This window comes from Meriones unguiculatus, chromosome 8 (assembly GCF_030254825.1).
Source record: "Meriones unguiculatus strain TT.TT164.6M chromosome 8, Bangor_MerUng_6.1, whole genome shotgun sequence".
Classification (NCBI taxonomy): Eukaryota; Metazoa; Chordata; class Mammalia; order Rodentia; family Muridae; genus Meriones; species Meriones unguiculatus.
In genome coordinates, this window is record NC_083356.1 from 23,886,179 (window position 1) to 23,913,632 (window position 27,454).

At 43.2% G+C, this 27,454-nt stretch overlaps 1 protein-coding gene across 33 annotated transcripts in view; it reads left to right on the forward strand.

Moving 5' to 3' along the window:
- Rbfox2 (RNA binding fox-1 homolog 2) overlaps positions 1-27,454 on the forward strand; it is a 242,875-nt gene that overhangs the window by 47,228 nt on the left and 168,193 nt on the right. For 2 of the 33 annotated variants that reach the window (XM_060389161.1, XM_021636744.2), the window contains exon 1: positions 17,904-18,043. The exons of 30 other annotated variants lie outside the window; for them this stretch is intronic. In XM_060389161.1, coding sequence (XP_060245144.1) covers positions 18,002-18,043 — 42 coding nt within the window. In that variant the 5' untranslated portion in view covers positions 17,904-18,001. Of the gene's footprint in view, positions 1-17,901; positions 18,044-27,454 lie in introns of those variants that run through there. One more of the 33 variants, XM_060389166.1, reaches the window with a different exon arrangement.

Consider the following 27,454-nt stretch of genomic DNA (forward strand, 5'->3'; position numbering starts at 1 on the left):
GACTTCACAAATAAAATACAGAGAACTTTTGAGGATGATAAAAACCTAAGGGCAAGAACAGCTGTTTAAACTCTGTTTAAACTGGGCAAGCAGAGGCAGGTGAATCTCTGAATCCAAGGCCAGCCTGGTCTACAGAGTTACAGAACAGCCAAGATTACACAGAGAAACCTTGCTTCAAAAGAAAGAAAAAACAACAACAACAAAAAACAAGAGCAGCAGCCGTTCGAGACCCTTCGAGCATGTGTGTGTGTGTGTTGGTCAGATAGAGTCCTTCACTGATGTGACTATAGTCTTCATGTTCTGTATGTCTCAGATGTCATGGATCCTTGCATTTCCTTTCTTTAGATTTTTCAGTTGTTTATACTTTATTGTGTTTGCTGCCATATGGACATGTGTGTGTGGGATGTTGGGATGTGTGTGTGTGTGTGTGAATTCTTTCTGGGAACCAGCTGCAGATGTGAAATCTTCTCACCCCTGCATACGTTCCAGTGTGTACCTGCCAGGCATGGCCCTCCTGCTTAGCTCCCCAATGGCTGTCACCTTAGGAAATCAGTGTTGGCACTGCTCATCTACTGAGCCATCAGCATTTTGCTTGCCAGCCCAGCGTTTTGTTTGTTTTTGGAACAGGAGCCTGTGTAGGAGTGAATGCGTGCTGGATCCCTGTGGCCCCGTAGGCTGAAACAGTTTCTCACCAGTCCTTGTTAGTTCTTTCAGATCCTTTTTAAAAATTGCACTTTTGAAAAGTGTGTGTGTGTTTGTGGGCGTGGGGGAGTGCGCGTGCGCACACACATGCAGGTGGAGGATAGAGGCCAGCCTTGGGTGTTGTCTTTCAGAGGCTGTCCGGATTGGCTCTTTTAGACATAGCGTCTCTCATTGGCTTGGAGATCACCAGCTAGGCTGGGCTGACTGGCCAGCAAGCCCAGAATCCACCTGCCACAGAACAAGTGTGGAGGTTAGGTGGTAACGTGGGGGTGTTGGTTCTCTCCGCTAAATGGATCTTGAGAACGCAAGCTCCTAGGCTTAATGGCAGGTCTTTTACCCACTGTGCCGTCTCATTGGCCCATGTCCTTGTTATTTTTGAAGATTTGGGCTTCTCAGTTCCTTCCTAAGGGTGGTTAGTTCATATTGGTCAGGAATAGGGCAGAAATGGTGCAGTGATCTTCTTGCTACCTCTGATCCCTGTCTCACTGTATCCCCATCCCCAGTAATAACGTTAGGATTACCTTGTAAAGTTGATGTCTGCTAGGAGTTTCCACATAAGCTCACCATTTCCTTTCCTATAGTTGGTTGTGTTCTTGTGGAAAGGTGTTTTGATATTATACATTATTGTGTTCTACAACAAAACTGAGGGCCTTGGGTTTTTTGTGTTGTAATGTTTACAGTGCTGGGGTTGAACTTCAGCTTGAGTATTCAAGAGTGTTTTGTCACTGAACTACAGCCTCAGCCCTGACCTTAGTACTATTGGCAGTCCCTTCCTGGACCAGCCCTTTCTGTGTTAGTAGAGTGATGAAATGATCCTGTTTCTATTAGTTGTGTTTATCAGTGCCATTCTGTTGTAGGAAGGAGTGTTCTCATTGATTTCTCTGTATATCTTTTTCACTGTGTTGTAATGCAGTTATATAATTCTGCTACTTAACCTGTCTTGCATTGGCCAGTGAGAATCAGCTTAACCTTCTTTGTCCTTTGATCTGTCTACATCATTCATGAGATATTTCCTTGCTTTCTGATACAAGTATTTTTTTAATTCTTGTTTTGTTTTATTCTTGTCAAAGCCCTGAAATGAGTAATTTCCAAGGAGCTCGTGTTCTTTCAAATGGAGGAGGATAGTTAGAAACCAAGATCTGGATGGCGGGTGTGCACATTGCTAGGTTTATCATTGCCTCTAGGCTCTCAGCAGACAGAGGAAAATGCTGCAGATACACCATACATGTATATGTTTATGTCTCTGTGTTCTATGCATGACTAGTGTTTGTATTATAAAGCCATGAGTTTAGCTAAATAACTCCATTTAACACCTGTTCTATCCTTTTCAGTTTTATAATATCTTCTGCAGCAGGAAGAAACTTGGCTCCTTAGGCCTTAGTGTAGATACTTAATTGCTCAGTGGAACACATTTCCTTCTTTTTTTAAGATCTATCTATCTATCTATCTATCTATCTATCTATCTATCTATCTATCTATCTATCTATCTATCTGTCTATCTATCTATCATGTATACAATGTTGTGTGTGCATGTACACCTGCAGGCCAGAAAAGGGCACCAGATCTCATTGTAGATGGTTATGAGCCACCATGTGGTTACGGAATTGAACTGATGACCGCTAGAAGAGCAGCTCTTCCCTTAACCCCTGAGCCATCTCTCCAGCCCGTGGAACACATTTTCTAACCACCTCTGTAACCTGTCTTCGTGCCCCAGAGTCCTCAGTCATGGACTGTCTGCCCATTCTTGATCATGTGACTTAACGTTGCCACTAGCTGCTTACCTCTCACTGTTCCATTAGCTGTGGGGCTGCTGTTGTGGGTGTTCCTCAGCTCACCGATTCACCTGTGTTCTTCCATGTCTTACTACCCCGTGGCAGAAGGGAAAGTGTGCTTTCCCTTTGTTAGGTGTATTTTACACTCGATGAAATTCATCCTTTAAGATTTTATTTTTACAAATCTTGATAAAACTTAGTCATATAGACATTGTCACCGTCAAAGTACATACTGTGTTCCTTTGGGCTCCTTTGAAGTCGGTCTCTTCCTGTTCCTGCTGCTGGCCTTTCCATAAATGCTACACATATGTATACCTTTTTGAGTCTGGCTTCTGGTGTAATTCTTTTAGAATTAATCCCCCGTGTTTTGTGATTGATTATTTGTACATGCATGAGTTTGTGCATTCTCTTTTCGGTGAACATTTGGATTGTCTCCAGTTTTTGACATCTGTGAATAATGCTACAAAAAGTTTGTATGTGGACTCTTGTGTATACCTGTGTCTTTTGGGTAAATAAGTAGAGGTGGGATTGGCGGACCATGTAGTTAAATGTATGGTTAACTTTACGGGGAACAGCAAAGTGTTATCCCAAAGTGGCTACTCTATTCAGATTTCCATCAGCAAAGAATATATGTCTTCCACTACCTGGTATTGTCAGGTTAAGAGTCATTCTAGGAGGGATGCAGTGCTCTTATCTTCATGGTTTTAGTTTGTACCAGTGATGCTCAGTGTCTTTCATTGTATCTTTGTTCTCTGAATCTCTTTGATGATGGGTGTTGTAAATCTTTTGGCATTTCTTTTTTCCCTTGGTGACGGGATGGAACACAGAGTCTTGTGCATGCTAGGCAAGTGCTGTACCACTAAAGCTACAATTCTGGTCCTTTTAAAGTTGTAGTTTTATGTTTTAATTTAAAAAGATTTATTTATTTTATGTAGATGGGTGTTTTGTCTGCATGTACGTCTGCACACCAAAAGAGGGCATTGGTTCTCATGAGACTGGTAATAGATGCTCTTTGAGCAATCGTGTGGGTGCTGGGAAGTGAACTCAGGACCTCAAGAAGAATAGCCAGTGCTTTTAACCATTGAGCCACTTTTCTAGCCCTGGTTTTTTTTTTTTTCCTTCCTTTCCTCCTTCCCTCCCTCTCTCCCTCCACACAGAAGTGTTGGACTGGATTCTTCAGGGCTCTCCATATAGGCTGTATGCTGTGATTCCACAAGGGGGATGAATATTTACCGGAGAAGGCATCTTGGAGAGGTGAAGCTCTTGGGGATCAGAGAGGACTGCTTCCCCTCAGTGACAAGGAAAAGGAAGGGAAGGGAGGAGAGGGTAGTGGTGACTAGTCTTAGATGGTTTAGGATGCTAAATGCAGTTGTGTAAGAGCAGCTGCTAAAGTTGTTCAAAACAGAAAGATGGAGAGAAGAGGGTTTGACCGAGTGTTGCACCTAGATCAGATCTTACAGTGAATTGTTGAGAATTTTAGCAACCATGTTGCTGACCTCTTCATTTTATAGCCAGCATTTGCTTTGGGGATGGGGGTGGTGGTGGAGCTTCCTGAAGATCAGGTGGGTCATGGAGTGACTAAGTTAGGACAGCAGTAAGGAAGACTCTCGTTATCCTATGAAGCAGGATGGGCAAGGAGAAAACTAGAATAGTAAATACATAGTTCTGTTGTTTTAAAAATATCTTTGTATTGACTTCATATTTAGTTTAATAACAGTAAAACAAAAGCAGAGTGGTGCAGTTAGTGACTGAACTGAGAATATTTTGGCTAGAATATTGGAATATATCTTAGGTCAAACAGAAGCTGCAAGAGATCAAATGAAAAATCATGTTGGCAGGCAAGGAAGTTTGTTCTTCCTGAGATCAAAAAAAGAAATTTACAGAGATGGTAGGCCTGAGTTATGCTAGTTATAGTTAGCTGTGAAAACACTCCCAAGATGAGGATTTGCTGGAGTCTGAATGCCTTTGGACTAACAGGGTCTACTGCAGGAAGTACTGGAAAACCTGACCGTGGTTGCTGCTATTTAGCCCACTTCAGGGTGGTACTGGGCGCCTTACCCTGCATTTTTCTAATCCTTCATAGCAATGAGGAGTGTTTTGTGACATTACATTTCTATTTATAAATGCCAAAAAACTGGGATTCAGAGAAACTAGATGATGTGGCCAAGGTCATATGACCAAGAAGTGGTTGAGCTTCGCTTCGTCCTGAGGATTACAGAGTGTCCCAGCATGCATTCTCTTTGCTATGCCGGTGTTAATTGAGGTGGTGTTGGTAGGCCGGTATTGCTTTCCTCACTGTTTATTATCAGTTTATACAAGATAGGTGCAGAAGTTGAAAGCACTTAGAGACTCACAGCAGTTTAATGGTAACTTTGTGAGTGTGCAATCCAATAAGATTGTGTTGTGTGTCTTTGGACTTTTTTTCTTTTAAAATTTGATTTCACACTTCTAGTAAAACATTTTAATGCATTTTAAGCAAGCAAGCAAGCAAACAAAAATGCTATTCACTGCTGGCTAGAAACTTGACAAGAAAAGGTTGCTTTTTGCTGTTGTCGCTCTGAGAAGCCCTACTGACCTTGCTGTGACCCAGGTGTAGATACCTGCTTCAGCAGAGTTTTAGATTGACACTTGGTTAGTGGAGCTCTGAGTAGCTGGGGAGTGAGGTCAGAGAACAGGAGAGGCAGGAGGGAGACATCAGGATGGGAGAACAATGTGCAGCAGAGCTTAGCTATCAGCAGTGGCATTTGGGTGAGGGATGCCCGCCTTTCGTGGTCAGTAATGTCCAGCTAGCTGTCTTTCTGTAAATTTGCTTTTATTACACTTAGTGGCCGTGGCTAGCAGTGATGCAGAAGACACCAAATATAGGAGAAAGAAGTCACAGAAACAAAGTTAATTGAAGGTGGAAGTTCAGAAGAATCACAAACACACACACACACACACACACACACACAGCCTTAAAGTGTTTCCCTTTAAGGAAAAGGCTGCAGTTTTTTGGCAGAGCCAAGAGTTTTGATTGGCCCCTTCTCCTGCTGTTTGCCAGAAAAATCCTGACCATTTTTTTTTTTTTCCTTTCTTTTTCTTTTTCTCCCCCCCCCCCCAAAGTTGGTTTGGGAGTCAGCCCAACAGCCAAGTCTCTGGATTTAATTTGGAGTGTATGTTTCTGAAGAGGGCTGGGCCTGCTGATGCGCCCCCTACTGTTCGGCTTTTACTGTCCACCAAGGATTTTTTTTTTTTTTTTTAAACTTCTGATGTCTTGCTGGTGTGGAGAGGAAGGAGCTGTTTATAGGAACCCCGTGCAGTGGCTGTGGAAGAATTACTCATCCCTCCTCTGTTCCTCAGGACATGGTGGATAGGCTTTCTCTACTTCCAGGTGCTCTAGGAGATGGATCAGTTTCTCTTGTGAGGAGACATTTTGGGCGTTGACTCAAATGAGGGCAGGCGCTGTGTTTGTAGATGGACCTCTTGCCAAAAACTTTACATTTGATCTGCGGCAATCTCTGCCATCTTAGTTGTGTCCGAAGGCAAGGCTGCCAGTAAATGGCAGTTTAATCCCCAAACTTTAGTTGCTGACTGATCTCAAACCCTAGAGCTCAGCCTGAGGTGGAGAGCTGGCTCCTGGCTCCTTAGGTATGGCGGGTGCTGTTGGGCCACAGTTGCTGTACACTGCTAGACTGGCCGGAGGTGGCTTACTGGGGCTGCCCCTCTGTGTGGAGAGAGGCTGCTTGTTTAACATCAGGGCCCTGTGGGAAGGTTAGACAGTTCATAGTGCCAGCCTGCACAGTTCATGGTAAAAACAGTTTTCAGATTTTTAAACTCTCATAACCGATTAACTGAAGAGTTAAAAAAGAAAAAAATCAACCCTCTAAAAAGTACCCCTTCAGGAAGGCTTGAAGGAGCATCAGTCATGGGACTCCGCTAAGTATTTATCATTGTACACAACACATGTCTCATGGTGCTCAAGGGCTGGCTCTCTGTCCTCACACACAGACCCCAGAGTCCCTTCTTTAAATGGCACCGTGGTTGATTTAGCCTGGTATCCTCCCATGTGTCCTCATGGTCTCTAGATCACTCATGATATCTAAGGTGTTGTCATGCTGTGTAAGTAGTGGCTGCACTGTATTGTTTAGGGAATAACGGCAGAGAATATATATGTTCATGGCAGATGGAGTGTTTTGTTCGTGTTTTCCTCAAGCATTTCCAGTCGATGGTTGATGCAGGTGTGGAGCCCACGACGGTGGAAGACTGGCTTTACTTATCAACAGTGTGAACTAAACTCCCTTCCAACACCTGTGCCTCTCCAGGAAGGAGCCTGGGGTCTCCTGGGCTGGAGGGCAGTTTCTTAGTCTGCTTTCTTCTCAGACAGTCTAGTCTTGGTCGATTCAACCGTTAAGTGATTCAGTTACATAAGAAGAAGCTTTTAAACTGAGAACAAAGGATGGAGTTCTTTCCGCAGCTTCCTTGTAAATTTACCTCTTCTGGTCTTGGTGCTGTACTTCTCTGATGGCTGCTGTTGCCAGGGGCTTGTAGACACCTCCTCTTCCTTTAACACTACCCACCTGCCTTGTTTGCTGGTCTCTAAGCAACATGGGGAGGACCTGTGCTGGCTCTTTACTGAGAGACAGCCTTCATCCATTCTCCTGTTACACGTTTAACTCTCTCTAGTCTGGAGGGAAAGAGAAACTGCCTTGAAGTGACGGTTCCCACCTATGCTTCTGTTTCATTAAGCATGTGGAATTGGAGGGTTTTCAGTGGGTGCTGAAAGAGACTGCTGTGCACATTTTACTGAATTAAAGGATAGAGACCTAGGAAAGTTGAGTAAACAGCTAAGGAAAGACTGCCAAGTTTGTCCCCAAGACTGGGGTTTCCCGAGCTGAGTCCCAGGCTTTCTCCACTCCATCAGGATTCCCATTTTTAATAGAAAGAGTGAATAAAAATTGGCTTCATGAAGAAACAAGTGTTAACAGTTAATTCAGGATTGTGAGCAGGAAAAACAATTTTTCTTTTGAATGCTAGGACAACTGTGCCAGTTTCTTTTTTGTACTTTTTGCACAAAAGAAGACAGGATAAATGCCAAAAGTTTCACAAAAGATAAGCATCATTTACAACTTTTTAAAAAAGTAGAGCAATATTTGAGTTTCTAAATATAGCATTTAAAAATGCTAATTGTTAAAAGGGAATTTTTGTTGCACAAATGCTACAATTTTCTTGGGGTTCCTGGGCGCAGAGAGAAGATGGTACCACTAATCATATGGGATTCTTGATTGTGGCTCCCAGGGAAAGATGGAGAGACTGGCTCTGAGGTTTTTCCTTTTCTCCCCTCCACCTTTTTCCTTTTTCTTTCCTTTCCATTCCATTCCATTTTGTTTTCCTTCCTTTCCTTTTCCCATCCTTTCCCTTTCCTTTCCTTTCCTTTCCTTTTCCCTTTTTCCTATCCTTTTTCCTTTCCTTTCTTTACCTTTCTTTTCTTTCTTTTCCTTTCCTTTCTTTTTCTTTCTTAAGAGAAGGCCAACTACAAGCCTGGTCCTAACTGATTCCAGATGGGCTTGTTAGAGTACAAAGGTTTTCAGTATGTTTGGGCTAAGGCCGACCATGAGGGGCCCCTGAGCACTTCCTGTGCAGCTCTGCAATTGTATTCACATAATAAGAAACAGCCCTTACTGCTGGAGCCCACAGCAGCCATGTTGGTGTCTTGTCTTTATGCCTCATTTTGTGAACCGCCTGGCTTCCTCACTAACCTCTTCTCTGTTGTTTTCAGGGGACATTAAAATACTCACATATGTACACATATTTCTCATTGAAGAGAGCAGAGAAGAAAAGAGTTGTCAAATAATAGGAGATTATGACTATTTAAGAAAACCGTTTTTCCCTTTATTTCTAATTTAAAAAAAATTCCTGGCATGCTTCCTGAATAGTTCAGAGTGCTCGTTTATTCATATTGTACACTGACTATCATAAGCTGTGTCTGTGCTGAAGGGTGAGCACGACCTTGAACTCAGAGGAAGGTGTTTTGCATTCAGACCCTGTGCAGCAGTGTTGCCAGGGGAGCGTGCCTGCTGTACTGTGACCCTGGCTTGAATTTGGCTGTCCTCCCAGCCACTGCAGTGTATCTCTGGCCTCTGCACAGCTTAAAAGAGGATTCTGTGCTGCTCCACTGCAGGCTCTGGGAATTATTTGGGGCCTTATAGACGACATCAAGAATATATTTTATGTATATACTTAACTTTTTATTTTGACTGAGAATGTGCTGGTATCAACGCTCAGTTTTCTGGATCTGGCTGATTGCGAAACTCTGCCATCCCTGGGGTCCATCTGGGCCTTTGCAGTCGAATTCCAGTCTAGTCAGAGGACAACTTATGAAAGCTGGTTTCTCCACTATTGTGTGGATTTCCGTGATTGAGCTCAGGTCATTAGACTTGGTGGCAAGTGCCTGTACTCATAGAGCCCGTGTAGCATTCCCTGTAGCTTTTTCTTGAGCCAGACATGAAATATAGTGTCTGATGAATTCTTACTCTGTTTCTGATTGGTGAAGTTGAATCTCTGGAATGCTTTGGTGTTGTGATAGGTTGGTTTACTTGAAGTAGGATGCTTAAGACAAGTCATATGGTCATTTATTTTTTTAAAGATTCATTCATTCATTCATTCATTCATTCATTCATCTATGTATGTATGTATGTATGTATGTATGTATGTATGTATGTATGTGTTCTGTCTACATATACACCTGCTCGCCAGAAGAGGGCACTAGATCTCAGTACAGATGGTTGTAGGCCACCATGTGGTTGCTGGGAATTGAATTCAGGACCTCTGGAAGAGCAGCCAGTGCTCTTAATCACTGAGCCATCTCTCCAGCCCCATCTTTATTTATTTATTTTAGTTTTTTTTTTTCTTTTTTCTTTTTCGAGACAGAGTTTCTCTGTGTAGCCCTGGCTGTCCTGGACTTACTTTGTAGACCAGGCTGGCCTCCAACTCACAGCAATCCACCTGCCTCTGCCTCCCGTAGTGCTTGGATCACAGGTTTGCGCCACCTCGCCCAGCAATGGTCACTGTTGTTACGAGCGAGCCCCAGCTTTGATTTTGAAGGAGATTACTCATAATTAAACACCCAGTACTTGTAATGTTCTCAAGAAAGAGGAGGGTCCTCTTTCTTCACTAAAGTTAGCTGTGAAGGGAAGAAGGCAGCCAGGGCGTGCTGTGTGTGCTTTGAGAAGTTGAGTGCCAGGCTCCCATTACCCCTGTTTCATCAGAACTGTCAGGTAGGCAGCTTCGTTTCCCCTTTCACATAGGAATGTTCACATTCTCCCCCCTATACCTTTCTTAGAAGCTCCTCCAAAAGGATGTAGTGCCTTACAAGCCATAAAAATAATTTTAAGCTTATTTTTTTGTTTTTGTTATCTTCTCTTGTTAGGTTTGTTAGCTTTCTGCCTCTGATATATGAAGGGTTAACACTGGAGAAAGAGGCAAGCTAGTTAGCCATTGTTTATAGTGAAACTTGGGTCTCCAAAAAATGCTATTTTTTTTTTAGTTGAAAAAATTTCAGGGCAATTTTCAGTGGCATGTATTTGTGAAAAAGCAGCTTTGGAATTGCAAGAAAGAAGAGGCCCTGACCTGGATAAACATTGTACAAGAAGAGTGTATGAGGGGTTTGGGGGCGCCCACTTGAGGGGTCAAATACTCTCCCGAGCTGTGCTATGAGAGGCACATGGTGTGTAGCGCCCAGCTCAGGCTGTACCCTGAAATTTTACTGATTGGCCTGAACAGAGACAACATTGAGAATGTGAGGCTAGGTCAGGTGAGACACAGGAGTCAGTCATGAAACACAGTTGGATTTGGTGGGGGTGGGGTGGGGTCTCGCTTGAAAGTCTCCTTACGCATTTTTCTTGTGCTTGCAGTGACTTTTAATGATTTACTTAGTGTAGTATTTTCTGTCTTGACTAAACATCAAGAGGGCAAACACTGGGTCTGTTTTTCATGAAGGATTCATGGTGCTTGTTTATTGAATTCTGGTCCAGCCTTTGCCTATTACGTAGAGTCAGGGAACTGACCTTGAAAGTTTTATTGAGCTGGGTCTTGTGGTACAGACTTGCAATCCCAGCTTTGTGTGAGAGAAAGGCAGGAAAATGGAAAGTTCAAGGCTAGCCTGGGCAAATAAGAACCTGTTTTGAAATAAGTGCAAAAGGCTGGAGGTGTAGCTCAGTGAGCTAGGCATGCTTGCTGAGCACGAGTGAGCAGGCTGTTGGGTCCATACCTACCCACACTGGGAAGAGGAGAGGGGTGCTGTTGACCAAGGTTACCGTCCTGCAGTCAGCTCAGCAGTGCACTCTGCTGATTCAGAAGATGAGCTTACAACTTAGAAGCATCTTGCTTATTGTGGCCTCTGACCTAAGCAGACTTGTTCTTCCCCCTGTTCTGCATGTTTAGAAGGGCACAGATTCTATTGTAAAATGGGGGAGAAAAGAGGATTCAGTAACTCTTTAAAAACTCTGCTCACCTAACAAAATTGGTTTAAATACTGTTCATTTATTTAGCCCCTTCAACTTTCCATCTTGAATTGACCTGTACATTTTTGTTTTATGAAAATGATTTACACATGCACCAGAGAGTTGTGTGTGTGTGTAAAATCTGTAGCTTGCTGGTCTTCTTTCTTAAGTCCAGCATTGAAAAAAAAAATTTGCTTCCCCCCCCCCCCCCCAAGACCAAGAAGAGAGAAACAGTTACGAGCAAGAGAATTAGAAAACATTTGGGAAAAAGATGTCTGGGTGTGTGATAGCATGTGTGTATACGTACATGTTTTCCTTCTCTGTTCTTTGGCTAGAATGACCTAGTTTTGTTCTGTTTTGTTTTTTTTACATTGTGGAAAACATTGCATAATTCGTGAGCCTGTTATTTTAGGTAGTTGGGTTAGAAAACACTGGACTTATAACTTCCCCTTTAAAGATCTTTCTTACACATTTAAGAAGAGTGTTAAATGATCTGGATTTTAGATATGTACATTGAAGAGGGAATTACAGTAATAAATTAATGGCTTTCCCTCATGTTCTTCATTGAAGTAGAAATTGCTCAGGGCTGAGGATGAGGGGGGATTATTTGTTATTCTGGGCTCCAATGTCAGAATCCTCAGATTTACTCAGCTGCTCAACACAACTAATGTTTGAGTCATGCTGTCAGTAGAGGTTAACATATTAGCTTGTTTTTGTTCCTGTAATGAAGAATTTAGGACTAGAAATGTATAAAGTTTCAAAGGCTGAAAGCCCAAGCTGCATAGTATTCCTTGTGGAGAGGCCCTTAGCTATACTATCTCATTGCTGATGGCTCCCTCCAGCCCCTAGGATAATGCTTGATCTATATGTTAGAAGAAACTTCATTTATGCACTTTATCTATACATATCTGATACATAATATACCTGTGAATCTTTTTAAATTTCATTATTCTTCTCTTACTTTCTTCTCTGTACCACAGTTGTCCCTCTCTCCTCTGCTGCAGATCCACCCTCCTTCCTCCTCAACCCTCCACTCACACCCCATCCACTTCTCCTTCATTTCCCTTCAGAAAAGGCAGGCCTTTCATGGATGTCAACCAAACTTGGCCTATCAAGTTGCAGTAAGACTAGGCACCTCCTTGCCCATTAAGGCTGGATGAGGCAACCCAGTAGGAGGAAAAGGGTCTTAAAAGCAGGCAAAAGAGTCAGAGACAGCCTCTGCTCCCACTGTTAGGAGTCCCACAAGAACACCAAGCTAACAACTAACATATATGTAGAGGGCCTAGGTTAGACCTATGCAGGCTTCCTGTTGGTTCAGTCTTTATGTGCCCCTGTGAGCCCAGGTTAATTGATTCTGTGGGTTTTCTTGTGGTGTCCTTGAGCCCTTTGGCTCCTACAATTCCTGCTCCCCTTTTCTCACAGGATTCCCTGAGCTCAGCCTAATGTTTTGTTTTGGGTCTCTGTATCTGTCTTCATCAGTTGCTAGGTGAAGCCTCTTTGATTACAATTGGGCTAGGCACCAAACTATGAGTATAGCAGACTATCATTAGGAATCATTTAATTGACTTTGTTTTTTTTCTTGCAGTTGTGTTTGGGCTTACCCTGGGTCTCTGGCCTATCGGATTTCCGAGTCCTGCCCCTCCAGGCAGTGTCAGAGGTGGGCTCCCTCTTGGGATGTGGGTCTCAAGCTGGACCAGTCATTGATTGGCTACTCCCACAATTTCTGTGCCACCTTTACTCCAGCACATCTTGTAGGAAGGGGGAATAGCTGGAAGGTGTTTTGTATGGGTTGTGTTCCAGTCCCTCCGCTGGAAGCCTTGCCTGGTTATAGGAGATGGCCAGTTCAGGCTCCACATCCCTCATTGCTGGGCTCTTAGCTAGGGTCACTCCTGTAGGTTCTTGGGAGTTTCCATTGTACTAGGTTTCTAGCTCGTCCCCAAGATCGCCCCGCCCCCATTTCAGTTGTCTCTCAGTACTCTCTCCATCCATCCTCCCTCCACCCGGTCCCTTCTGTCCCTGTACCCATCCCATACCACCCCTGTCCACCCGCAATGTCTATTCTATTTCCCCTTTCCAGGGAGATCCCTGTGTCCTTCATTGAGCCTTCCTTGTAACTTAGCTTCTCTGGGTCTGTGGATTGTAACATGGTGGTTATCCTTTACTTTTCAGCTAATATCTACATAAAAGTGAGTACATGCCATGTTTGTCTTTCTGGGTCTGTGTTTTGTCACTCAGTGCCATCCATTTGCTGCAAATTTTATAATATTATTATTTTTTAACAGCAAGTAGCACTCCATTGTGTAAACATACCACATCATTTTCTTTATCCATTCTTTGGTTGAGGGGCATCTAGGTTGTTTCCAGTTTCTATTATGAACAAAGCTGCTAATGCCTGAGAATGTTAAATGATAACTTTAAAATGCCACGATATTAAAGTTTCTAGAGAAAAGCAGACAGATAGTCTGCGTTAGGGTTTCTGTTGCTGTGTTAAAATGCCACAGCTATAGACAACTTAAAGAGAAAGTATTTATTTCAGATCACAACTGTCAGTTCACCCTGAAGTCAGGGCAGGGACTTAAACAGAGCAGAAACCTAGAGGCAGGAGCTGATGCGGAGGCCGTGGAGGAGCTTGCTTCCTGGCTTGCTGCTTATGGATTGCTCAGCCTGCTTTGTCAAAGCACCTAGGACCGCTCCCTGGCCCAGTGGGCGGTGACCTGCCCACATCAATCATCAGTCAAAAAAAGTGTACCACAGTCTCACCCACAGGTCAGTCTGGCGGGGTGATTTTACCCAATTGAGGTTGTTTCTCTTCAGATGACTCTAGCTTGTGTCAATTTGTCATAACCACCCAGCAGGGCCACCATTTCATGAGACTTTATTTGAACAGGGCTATTCGGAAGACACAGGATAATCTGAATGTATCAATTTTAGGAATAGCTACTTATTAAGAGACAGTTAAGAAAGTGAAAAAGCAAATCCCAGTGTAGGAGAAAGTATTTGCTACACACAGATTTGGTTGCTATCCAGAAGACATCAGTTATTCTTGCATCTCATATGTAGAAGAATTGCTAGAAATTATTAAAAAAAAAAACAACAACCTAGTAGCAAAGTGGGCAACATATATGAATAGCTACTTTACAAAACATGCTATCCAGCTGTTCAAAAAGTGGTTAATGATTATTTTCCAAGGTAAAGCAGATGGCCACAGTAAGGTCCTATTACTCTGCCTCCTGAATGACTGAACAAAGAAGGCAGACATTCAGTGCCTGGAGCCCCCCAGCGCCGGGGAAGATGCTGAGTAGCATAGCTGCAGAGATAGCAGTAGTGCTGTCTCCCAAGGCTTGCCACTCCTTGCCACAGCAGCAGAAACCTGAAATGTATACGTAGGGTTGCCAAAAGACTGTACAAAGGTGGATATGGCAGCACTTTATGTAACAACTTCTGATAGTGAGCCTTCATTACCGACTTGGCTGTATTTGGAATCACTTAGAGACACACCTCATGGCATTACTTGTCCTTTGAGGAAGGAGGCCCAACCTGGATGTGGCCAGTGCCAACCTGTGCTGAGGGCTCAGACTGAATTACAAAAGGGAAAGTGGCAAAGCCAGCTGAGTACCAGCATTCCTCTCCTCTCTGTTACCTGATCTGTCCAGAGGTGAACATGCAGTATCCTGCCGCCATGTCTTCCTGCCATGGGCTGCACCTTTAAACTGTTATGTTTCTTTTTGTTAATATTTGGTCATAACCATAAGAAAAGTAGCTTGTACGTAGCCCAAGCTGGAATGATAGGAATGATAGGAATGCTTTTCACCATGCCGAAGTGCTTTCCAGGGCATTATGATGCATTTGTAAAATAGGATATTTTAACATGTACAAGTGTTATTGATACAGAGCTTCACAGAAGAAGCCACACAGAAGGGAGCATAGCGTGTGATCATTTATTTACAAGTGGGAACAGAGTCAGTCTGTGTTGTTTATGCTGTTGCTGTGAGCAGCTGAGAGTGACTTTGCAAAGGTACAAGATGGGCTTCTAGGGTGTCAGTAATGCTTTCTTTCTCTTTGTCTTTGTGCTGGGTTTCTCTTAGGGTAGGTTCACTCTGTGAGAATATATTGTATTGTACACATAGGATTTTTGCATATATTTATGTATATATAATTATCAAAGAGCTTACATAATTCATCCTTTGGTTGCTGTAGCTGATAGATAGCTGGCCCCTCAGATGTGTTGTTCATTGGCCTGTCTAGCTGGTAGGATGTGAGTCTGCACATACACTGATGTGTTAGAGTACTGTGTGGGAATGAAGGAGCTTTTTAAAAATATAATTTGTCAAGATATTCAACATGTACTAATCTCTTTAAAGAGACATAGGAAAAGTGATAACTACTTTCAAACCAGTTCTCTTGAGAAGAGTAAGGAAATGTTCGCTGTCCTCACCGGGCAATGCATTTGGACTTGTTCTCTGGGCAGAACATACTTCATGAGTGTTCTTGGCTGCTAGAGCCTTCATTTTCAGGACATACCTCATTTTGGCCATTAATTTTGCCATGGATATTTTAAAGATAAAAACTGTCTATATGATAGTAAATGTTTTGACCTATTTTCTGTTGGAGATCTAACAGAAGAAGACATTCTAGGCAAACCCAACCTGCTGTGGAAGATCTAAGTCATTGCCTGTGCCTTCTCTTAACTGTTCATTTCTCTCAACTTTCAACCTGGCCTTTATAACGTACATGCCTTTTGTGGTAGGTGTTTAATGAATATCGGAAGTCAGTATCTGTTTTCTAAAGGATAAAAGCTAATTGTATTATGTGGTATTGGTAGATGTGTGGTTTGAATTTGTCACCAGAATTTGTCTCCATGTTTGCTTTGTTGCTTTACTCCCCTCCTTCATTTATAGCTCTTTGTTCTCTGTCCCTGGCATACCTTTATCTTTATTCTTTACCTAAATGAATCCTGCTTTGTTCTTTACCTAAATTAATCATGTACCCTCTGGTGCTAGCCACCTTGTTTACTCTCCCTTTGCAAGTTGTGTGCCTTTGCTGTTGCATGTCATGCATTGGTGTGTTTATGTGCCTAATGTGCTTGCCTTTTGTGGTAGGTGTTCAATGAATATCGGAAATCAGTATCTGTTTTCTAAAGGATAAAAGTTAATTGTCTTACGTGGTACTGGTAGATGTATGGTTTGAATTTGTTTCCAGAAGGTGTACTAGGTTATATTACTTCTTGATAAAAGCAAGCTTATGTGTTTATAATTGTGTGTCGCAGTAGGAAAGAGTGATGCCAACTGGATCCCATGAGTATCAGACATGTGACTTTGGCCTCTTTGGTATGGTCCTCTAATCACTTGATTTAATTTTAGTGGAATCCCTGCAGAAATGCTCTGATTCTGTATGTAGAATGTGGAAATTTTAAATTTAATATAGATCCTGACTGCGTTAGGGTTTCTGGTTTAAAGCTGATGGAAGAGGAGCTTGAGGCATAGCTCGGTAAGTGGTGAGCTGCTCATATTTAGCATCTGTTAGGCCCTGGGTTCCATTTCAAGCACCAAAACCCCGATTACAACTGCTTTCCATCAGAGCAGAACAAGCAAAGACACTGCATAGGCAATTTGACATTACAACTAGGTCAGTGTAGGCATTAAGACTCTGATCATTTCTTTTTAATCTCAAATATAAGAAAATTAAATGTTATCTGAAGTTTCGTCATTTCACTTCAGCATGTAATTTCTCAAGCTAATCTTAATTTTAAAAGATCTGAGTAGAATCATTACCATTTGTTCAGAAGTTTAGAATAATAGGATTAGACTAATAAATTAAGTATTGTATGCCTACTTACAGTTAACTGATTATAATACATCAAAAGTATGACACTGACTTTGCCCAATAACTTACATTTTATTGATGATTTAAGAGAACACAGATGCAAAATGACAAACATGCATTAAATAGAGAAGCAAAGCCAAGGTCCATGGTTACCTGTTGTCTAGGGGGGAGAGGGGTGCCACTTTAGAATTAGAACTTGGACTGAGGAAAGATCAGTCCCAGAGCACCACTGGGCACAGACCAGCTTGCTCTGATGTGTTGCCAGGTGTTTTCAGAAGCGGAGACCTTGGAAGGGGCTGTCCAGGGCCTTGAGATTATAGATCTATCTTATGCATGTCTGTGCTTATGAGGTGGTTTCCAGAGGCTCATGTTCTCCTGTGGCAGTTTCAAACTTATTATGTCTGCAGGAATTTTGCAGTCATGGTGGCACCATACTCACTTGCTCAGTCCCTTTGGCTCAGGGGCCTACTGCTTCTTTTTCCTTTTGTCAGCAGTTCTGAGCGTATCCCTGTGTGGAGCCACTTTGCAGATGGCAGGTGTGAGAACCTGCTCCAGTTTCCACAGTAGGTCAGCCCATGAGTTGTGAGCACTTGGATGCAGCGTTTACAGCGTGTGTGTTCTACCTCACCTCTCCACTCCTGTTTCTGCAATGGAGGGAGTTCGTCAGAGGGCAGCTGCTGCTCTGCCTGTGTAGGCAAGGCTTTTCTCTGCTTGCCTTAGGGTGGAAGGAGGGAGCAGAGACTGATGTGCCCTACACGAAATGCCCCAACTGTGTTTCGCATGTTTTTGTTCTTCTGTTCTTTTCCTCTCCTGATGGGAGGAGCTGAGTAGGGAATGTTCTCTGGCCAGTCCTCTATGTGGGGCAGGCAATCTGGTTGATTTTAAGGCTCAACACATACTGCTGCTTGTGTTTGAGTTGGGGGCCAGAGAAAAGAAACAACCACTTTGGGGTGTGGTTTAGGGGCGGGTAGGATATAGGAAGGAGGATATTTCTATGTTTTCTTAGTCATAAGACACAGAATCACAAGTAGCTAATTTTAGCTCAGGTTCCTGTTGAAAGCATCATTTTTGCGGGCGGACAGTGGGGGCAGAACGGAAAACCTTTTTGTGTATCCTGCTCCATGAAGCCAATAGGGAAGCAGGAGGAGGTGAGGTTGCCATGGAGATGGTAGCTGTGTGCAAGGGGAGAGCAGCAGGGTTTAGAATTCCAGGAAGGAAGGGAGAGTGATGTCATCAGATTCCATGGACCAGCCCAGGAACCCCTGTGAGGTTGGTGGGGCGTTGGGTGTGTGTGGGGTGGGGGTGGAGTGGGAGTTTGTGGAGGGGAATGGTGGCCTCAGTAAGGTGTGGGGAGTCCAGTTCAAGCAGAGAGGTTGGTTGTATAGAATTATGCTGATCTACATTAATGCCTGATTTGAGGGAAAATTCCGTAAATCATTTCTGAATTAGCAGGATATTTTCTTTGTTGAGAAAGGACATATTTCTTCCACAAAGGAGCTCATCAGATATAAAAATGTAGTATCTTTTTATAGCTAAATCCCTATAGTACTTGTGTTTGCCTTTATCCCCTGTATGTGAGGGTATTTGGATGCATATTTTAGATATATTGTTAGTTGCCTTTGCACAATTCCTTTTATGGTGCTGCATGCAATTAAATGATTCATTAATGCCTGATTGTGGTACTTCTTTTTCAATGGATAGATGTAAATAAATTCTGAATAAAAATTATGAAATCAAACCATTGCTTTTCAGCAGAGAGGAAAACTGTACACTTTAAGACAGTTCTGAGCACATGCATGTTTATACTGCTAGTCAAGGACAGTTTGTTCAGATGTGATTGAAAAGATGATTTTTAAAAGGAAAAGTGTAGCAGAATCTGTGCGTCCGAAGGAGTACTGTCCTTCAAACAGTCACCTGGGCTCTGGTGATATAGAAGCATTGCGCAAGACATAAAGAACTCTGGTTTGAGTCAGCTTCAGAAACCAGTGAGGAGGAAAACATTTTCCATATCTAACTCTGGATTTTCTACCAAAAAAAAACGTAGTCAGAATGGGTTCTTCCTGATCTCATCATGTTAAAGTCTAGTCCATGCTTAAACAAGATTTTATCCCAGTTAAAGCTATTTCAAATACATGTCGATTCTAAAGGCATTTTTGTTTTCTGAAGAAGAACTGTTGTATGCTGTAGTTTAGCAGTGGTGTTTTGAATGATGGTAGCATGTGAGAATAAGAGCATTAGCTTTTCCTGGGTGACATCTCTGAGGTGACCCATTTGGGTTTATTTGTTCAAATGTGCCACTGGGAGGTAGAGGGTTTGGTGTGTATGAGAGCTTGATGATGCTGGGATCAGATTGTCTGAACCTGGCCTCTGTTCTTCTCTAGCTGACCTTGGACAAGTAGCTGTTTCTTGCTGAATTGTTTTCCTCAGATATAAATGAGCTGTGATGTAAGAACTAGCCTCAAAGTGCAGCTTGAGGATTAAGCAAGCCAATACGGAAAGCAGTTCCACATTTTATGGGTTTTCAGTGCTTGCTGACTGGTCAGTAATAATGCATGTTTCTTAAGCTGGTGTGATAGCACACACAGAACCAAAGCACAGGGGAAACTGAGGCAGGGAAGCTATGAGTTTAAGGCCAGTTTGGACTACATTCAGAGATCTTGTGTCATAAAACAAAATGGGTCAGTGAGATGGCTCAGTGGGTGAGGTCGTCAAGCCTGATGACCTGAGTTTGATCCCTGTGACCTGCATGGTGGAAGGAGAGGACTGACTTCCACAAACTTTCCTCTGACCTATATCTGCATGCTGTGGCATGCTCACCCCATAAACAGAAAACAAACAAATAAATAAAATGTTGTTTGAAAGGTATTAAAAGCAAACAAGGACTGGGGATGGGTTGGTAGACAAAGTGTTTGCTGTGCGAGTGAGTCTTGGAATCTGGATCCTCGGCACCATGTAAAGGCAGCTGTGCTTGGCTGCCTGTGTTCCCAGTGTGGGAGCCAGAGGCAGGATCCAGCAAGCTGCCTGGGTTCACTGGACACAGTTTGTGCACTCAGAGGCAGGGTTCAGTGAGAGACCCTGCCTCAAAAACTTGTAGAGACTGAGGAAAGCATCAACTTCAGTCTTCCACACACACTAGCCAACTTGCACCTACTACATTGAACTTAACACATGGATTCGCACACATGGGAAATCTCACACACATACACACACCCTATGGATACACACTTGCGAGCACCCTTTCTCCCCCAAACAAAAATTATTTTCTTGAAATGAAGAACTATGAGGAAGGAGTTATCTGGGATAGTGTAGCCTAGTGGTTCCACTTTGGTATTAAAATCAGTCTGGGACCTTTTGTACTTAACATGGGACCCACTAAGAAGGGGCCCAGAACTCAATGGTTTTTATATGCTTGCCCAGTTATCATTTAGTATTGCGAGCCATGGAGAGTAACCTGTTTCGGACCACATACTAAGCTTCCTCATGCATCATCTGGGGGCTGGAGGGTTGCAGGTGTTGCGCAGAGCAGCTCTGATTTCCAGAGCCTGCACTTTAACAAGGAACCAGGTAACCCGTCTTTACAGTTAAGTGTGAGAGGCACCGCTGGGAACAGCTGGGCAGGAGCTTAGAGTCTCCACCATTGCCAGGAGGGAATCACTCGTGGAGCCAGTGTCCAGATCATCCTGCTCTTGCCTCGCCTTAGAGAGCAAGGCTTTTCTGCACGAAGCAGAATGTGATAAAAAGAACATTTACAGTTGTGGCTGTGGTTCAACCATAAGTAGCCGTCTGCTTAGCTCAGTCTGCTTAGCTCAGTCTGCTTAGCTCAGTTAGCCTTTCTGAGTCTCATTGTCCCACAGTGTCATTGTGGACATGATACCCAATTATGACCTAACTTATATGAATTGCATGTGCTGTGTGTAAAAGTATGGCTTTTCTCTCTCACTTCTCTTTCAGCCTCCTCCCAACCCCCCCCCCCCCCAGACAGGGTTTCTCTGTGTAGCCTTGGCTGTCCTGGACTCACTTTGTAGACCAGTCTGGCCTCGAACTCGCAGAGATCCGCCTGCCCCTGCCTCCCTGAGTGCAGGATCACAGGCCTGCGCTACCTTGCCCAGCTCACCTTCAGCATTTTATTGGTAGATGTGTGTAGGAGTCCTGTTTCTCAGAAGGATCCCTTTTTGAGTCTAAATATCATCTGATCTCTTTAGGTTCCTTGAGGGACTTAACCTGTTCCTCAGCTCTCTCAAGTATTTAATTGTACACAGAGAAAACTGTACAAATAGATTTCCCCTACAAAATACCTTCTATCAAAAGTTTATTCTTGCCAAGAAGGCTGTATGAGGAGGATTTGACAGTTGAGTGAGTATCGGGTTCGAGTGTTTGAAGAGGAGGGCTGATGAGACAGTTCTGGGGATTCCTGATACTTGATCACAGGTGTAAGAAAAGTTTGTGTTTTTTAGATCTTTCGAGAAAAAGGATTGTCTGTCAGGGCAGGTACCAAGACCATGAAGATGTTTATCCATTGCATTTTGGATATCTTGGCCCCTGCAGATTCCCCAAATCAGGGAAATGACTGTGTAATCTGTGAATAAGAAAATTGTGTATGTAACCCCACCCCCCAAATCAAACTCTCAGGTGGTTTTGTTTGAGGTTTCCTTGATTGGTCCCAGCAAGAGTTAGCATGCTGGACTGGAAAGATCGCTCAGCAGTTAACTCACTGCTCTTGTAGAAGACCTCGGGTTGATTCTCGGCAGCTACTTGGTGGCTTACAACTGCCCATTTTTAAAAAACTTTATTTAGTTGTTTTCTTTACATCTCAATTGTAGTCCCCATCCTTCTTTCCTCCTGGTCTCACCTTCCCTTCTTGTTCCCCTCCTTCCCGCTCCCCCTACCCCTTAGGAAAGGTGGACTCCCCACTAACCCATCCCTTTTTACTCTTTCTTCTTCTGCACATTGGTGTTTTGCCGTCCTTTATGTCTAATGAGCCCCTGGAACTGGAGTTAGACAGTTGTGAGCTGCCATGTGAGTGCTGGGAGTTGAACTCAGGTCCTCTGGAAGAGCAGCCATTGTTCTAACCACTGAACCATCTCTGCAACTCCAAACTGCCTGTTCTCAGTTCCAGTTCCAGGGGATCCAGCTGCTTCTATTTCTAGCTTCCATGAGCACCAGGCATGCCCAAGTAGTGCATTTACATATGTTCAGGCAAAACTCTCATACACAAAATAAGATTTTAGCATGGCAATTATCAGCCGTTCATCAAGTCATCAGCAGTAAGTCCTGCTTTCTTCCCAAGCCTGGAAGCAATACAATGAGAGGAAGTTTAGAGAACCCCAGGAGAGATAGCAGGGAGTTGGCATTAGAAGTGTCACAGGAATAGCAAATAAGAAAGGCCCATTTGTACGTAGTCATGCAGCTCTTAGGGGACAGAGAGGAAAGGTGGGGTTGTGAGCTCAAAGCTCACAATACCAATGACTAAGCTTTTCTCTGTAAGGTAGGTTCTTTTCTGTGTTATGCTGAATCTTAACATCTGTGAACAGTATAGGTATAATTACATACATGTTACAGATCAGAAGATGGTTACCTAGAAGGGTTGTCCTGAGTCACCATGCCAGTAAGTAATAGAGCTGGTGTGACATGTTGAATAGCTGTGTGAGTCAAGAGGCAGCTGTAAAAGCTAAAGTGAAACAGTCAGTGTAGACCAATTAAGTAAAACAGAATTACTGTTTTGTCTTTATTGACTTTGGGTAGAACTGTTAATTTAGAGTATGATATTCAACATGGTAGCCTATCTCAGAGGGTTTTTTTGCATAGTACAGAATGATCATTTGTTTTGGTGTGTGCGTGTGCGCACGTGCGTGTGCGCAGACACTAGTTAAGAGGTATCTTTTTAAATGCCAAAGCTTGCGAAGCCTTGAGCTCGGTGAGACACCAGTTTGAACTGAGTATCGCAGCATACACTAATTTGTCGGTGGTTCTCAGTTGGCATATTTAATCATAGTAAGTGTTGTAATCATGTCTGCTGTCCCATTCAGCTCTAATGTGGATGATCATCAATTACTGCCCAGAACAAATTTCATTTTCTTAGAGAGTTCGAAGTTCTAGATGGAAGAACCCTACATCTGTAGTTAGAAAACTTGGGTTCCAGGTCACTTAGCTATTGACTGCCTGTGAGCTCTTGGGTATGTCGTTAACCTCAGCAAGTCTGACCTGGGATTTTTTTGTCATCAGTGAAAAGGGAACATGGTTGCTCCTCAGTGCCTGCAGGGATTGGTCAGGATGCACTCAGACACCCCCCTCTGTTCACATATCTAATAGAAAGTGGGGTGGTTTTTGGTTTTGTTTTTGTTTTTTTAAATGTAGCACGTGCACATACACCTGCACACTTTTAACTAATCTTCACGTTAACTTACAAATACAGTGTCAGTGCTGTGTAAATGTTATTGTGTGCTGTTTAGGGGAGTGTTGGCAAGAAAAATGCATGTCTGCGCTCAATACAGACAGTTCCCCTGGCTGCTCCCTGAAGTTTTCCATCTACCGTCAGATGAGTCCACAGAGGCTGAAGTTATGGATATGGGGTGGGTGGGGTGCACAGCTTCATGTCACCTGTCCACCAGGACTGTTTCCAGGAGGATGTCGCACAGCAAGCTCCCGCTCTTCTCAGCCCTGTGCCCACAGGAAAGGTTTAAGAAAACCTGCTATGCTTTTCCTGTGTGTGTTCTGTGAGCATGGTGCAGTAAGGAGGTGTACACCAGAAATCTCAGCCTGGACTCAGAACTGTCTCAATCTGTATGTGCGAAGTGCTGTATACAGCCGAAGCATTGATTCCCATTATCTCTGTTCTCTAACAAGGCTGCCCCATTAAGGAGCAGTGGCTCTGTCGGTCATTTTTGCGTGTAATGCTTTACTCTTTAAAACAAGTAGATGGTGATCTCATTTAAAAGGTAAAGAGTTTGAGGTTGAGAGGCAAACTATCTTCATGATCCCAGGTCGTTGTGATGCAACAACTTTGCCCCCTGTAACTTCCTTGCATGGATTAAGACATCCCAGACTAGGGTGTGGTCCTGTTAGGCCACAGACAAACTGCTGGCAGTAGAGGAATGTAAAGATTACATTACGTTCTGTGTGAGTATGTACCTATCCATCTATGCACATGTCCCATGTGTGTGCAAGCATGTAGGTTGAGGTCAGAGGTTGCCATTATGTTGTTTTTGATCACGTTCCATCCAATTTCTTAAGATAAGCTCTTACTGAACCCAGACCCCTCTGATTTGGCCAGCTGGCTGGTCAGCAAGTTTCAGGGACCCACCTGTTTCTGGCCTCTCAGCGTGTGCTGCTCTCAGCTTCTCTGTGGGCTGTAGAGCTCAGAATTCAGGTCCTCATGCTTTGCCCAGCAGGCACTTTACCAACCAAGCCTTCTCCTTAGCCCCCAAGAAGTTGTATTCTTCCCGCCACATACTCTTTAGAAAAAGGGAGAATGGTGCAACAGTTACTCTAGTGTTGTTCTCCACCTGACGGTGCGTCTTTTTCGTCTTGTGCTGTACAGTCTTGTGGTAGATTAATACGTAGAAGGCACGTGTGTTGCCTGCTGAGTATAGTATCTATTGCAGTAAAAGTACCTTCGTGATTGTTTGAGTTACCAGGTAAATGAGCAGCTTTTCTGTGGGGTGCCATTTTTTAGTTGAAAGAACAAGCCAAAGACCATGCTTACTGAGACTTGGGGTTTTGGCAGACATTTTTATTAAAAGTGAATGAAATTTGCCTGTCATTTGAGGGAAAACAGCAGCAATATTTGTTGCTAATGACAAATTTTGAATTTTCATAATTTTTGAATTTTCAAGTTTTAGAAAGTTTACCCAGAAGTGTGCTTTATTGATCACCTAGGAACTCCTTAACCAGTCAGGTTGACAATCAGGATTAACTCCTGCTTTCCTATACCACTTTCAGCCATATTCATCTGTTTTTCTTGGGTTTTGTTTCACTTTACTGTATGGCTTTTGTTAATTTTTACATGCCCCTCTACCTTAGTAGTCAAAGATCCTTGAGATAGGAATCCCTATGTCAGTTTGTTTGCCTTCTTTTTGTTTTTATTTGTTGAGATAGTTTTGTGTAGCTTTGAGCTTGTGATTCTCCTGCCTCCACATCCTGAGTGCAGGGATTACAGGTATTACATTACACAAAGCTTCTGTTTGCATTCATAGTACAGGACTATTCATAGTGCACACATTAAAAGAAAAAAAAAAGAGTCCTCTAGAAAATACTTTTTCAAGAGGCCACTGAACTCATGAGATCAGGCTTAGGATTTTGGGAACGGAATCATGTAAGATAAAGAGGGCTGTTAATATTGAAGTGATAGTGTGCTTGTAGGTAGTTAGCTCTGGCCCTAAGAAAGCCACAGCTCTGTGCTTAGCTGGCTCTGTGCTAGGTCAGCTAAGGGACTGTTACTGTGGGAATTCAGGCTCCAAATAGCTCAGTTCTAATTAAGGAGATGCTTTTTCCCCCCCTGTAGATCATTAGGCACTTAATTTGAGGAATATTTTGAAAACCAGGTATATCGCAGTCCTTGTAGGGACCAATGTGTACTTATGATAGGCTGAATGCCAAATAAGGGCTTTATGTGTGTAATGTGCTACAGTCTCTTTTTATCCTAAGCTTCAGTAACATCAGGCTTTTTACAACAGTTTTTTTTTTTTTTTTTAAGATTTATTTATTATGTATACAGAGTTCTGCCTGCATGTGCACCTGTACTCCAGAAGAGGGTACCAGATCTCACCATAGATGGTTGGTAGCCACCATGTGGTTGGTTGCTGGGGGTTGAACTCAGGACCATTGGAAGAGCAACCATGCTCTTAACCTCTGAGCCATCTCTCCAGCCCCTTTTTTTATCACACGGTAGAATGTGTTGCATTCAAAACTGTTTTAGTTGAACAAATATTCCCATAAAATTAACTTTATTTTTATTTCTTTTTAAAGATTTATTTATGTACTGTTTATTTATTGTTGTACATATGTGGGTGTTCTGCCTGTGTGCATGTCGGTGCACCATGTACAGGCAGTGCCTGTAGAGGCCAGATGTTCTTGGATCCCTTGTAGCTAGAGTAACAGACAACTGTAAGCGGTGGTGTGGGTGCTGGGAATCAAAGCTACGTTCTCTGGAAGAACGTCGTGCTCTTGACAATGAACCTCTCTCCAGCCTCAAGGCTGACTTCTTAAAATGGAAAATTTGGTGGCATATAGTATGTTCTCAGTGTCAAACCTATGAGTGCCTCCGTATTATTCTGACATTTTCCATGATCCCAGTAGGGATATGACCCTTTATTTTCTTTGACAACTACCATTCCACTTTCTGTTTCTGGGATTTTTACTGTTCCTCATTTCCTTTTGTGTATGATTTTTTTTCCCCAGCAGTGTAGTATACTGGTAAGTTGCTACAGGGCACACATGGGTAGACTTTGGAAACTTCCTTCCTTCCTTCCTTCCTTCCTTCCTTCCTTCCTTCCTTCCTTCCTTCCTTCCTCCTTCCCTTCCTTCTGTTTTTCGAGACAGGATTTCTCTGTGTAGCCCTAGCTGTTCTGGAACTCACTTTGTAGACTGGGCTCACCTTGAGCTCAGAGATCCCACCTGCCTCTACCACCTCCCCACCCGTGCTGGGATTAAAGACTTGCGCTGCCACCGCCGCCGCTGCCGCCGCCGCCGCTGCCACCACCACCACCACCACCACCCTGCTGGAAACATCTTCCAATAGCCAAATAGCAGTCCTTTGTTTATGTAAATCATTCTTTTGTGTTTGTGCACTGATGTGCTGGTCACAGTTGAAAATAGCGCTGGGAACAGTGTATCCAGGGTTTGTTTGAGTACCTGGTCTATGTTTGATTTATGTGCCTGAGAATGAAGTGAAATGGCTGGGTCATGTGATAGCTTTTCATTTAATTTCCCAGGGAACTGGCAAGTTATCTTCCATATCAGCTGATCTTTTACGTCCTCACCAGAAATGCTCAAAGGTTTATCAATTTATTTTTAATGAAGAACACACTAAGATGGGGAAGATAAAAAGAACAATGTATGCTTGGTCTTTTGAGTTTATTAGAGCTCTGTATCTCCGATTTTGTCTGATGGACTTATTAAATATTTATTTACCATCACTTCACTAAGAATGAAATTTAGCTCAGGGAAATATGTCTAATCCACTTAAGTGGTGCACAGACTAAGAAGTGAAGAACAGAGAGGTGAAGGAAGGGGAATTTAAATAGCCTATGAAGTTTCTGGAGGGCAAAGGACTTACTTCTCTGTGCATCTCAGTGTCTAACAACGTCATTAGCATGCCAGGGGGTTGTTCTGGAGCCCTTCAAGACCTCTCAGGCTTAGTGATTTGCTAGGACTTACAAGCTGTAAGTACCATAATGCTGTAGCTTTGCAGCAAGAGGCTGGAGTGAATGGCGCCAGCTCCAGGAGAAGGTGCAAGAGGCCCCAGACTGTCTAGGAAGGCCAGGCTCTCTTTCTCAGTGGAGGGGCCCGGGACAGAGTTTGTCACAGTGAGTTGGGGCAGCGTTCTCTACCAAGGAAGTTCAGCAGCCTTGAGTGCTGAGATGGATAGGTTCACTTAAGGGTACCCTGTCCCTAAGTTTCAGACTCTCAGTAGGAAAGTGAGCATCAAGAGGTAGGACTGCTGTGACTGGTCTGGGAAAGAGC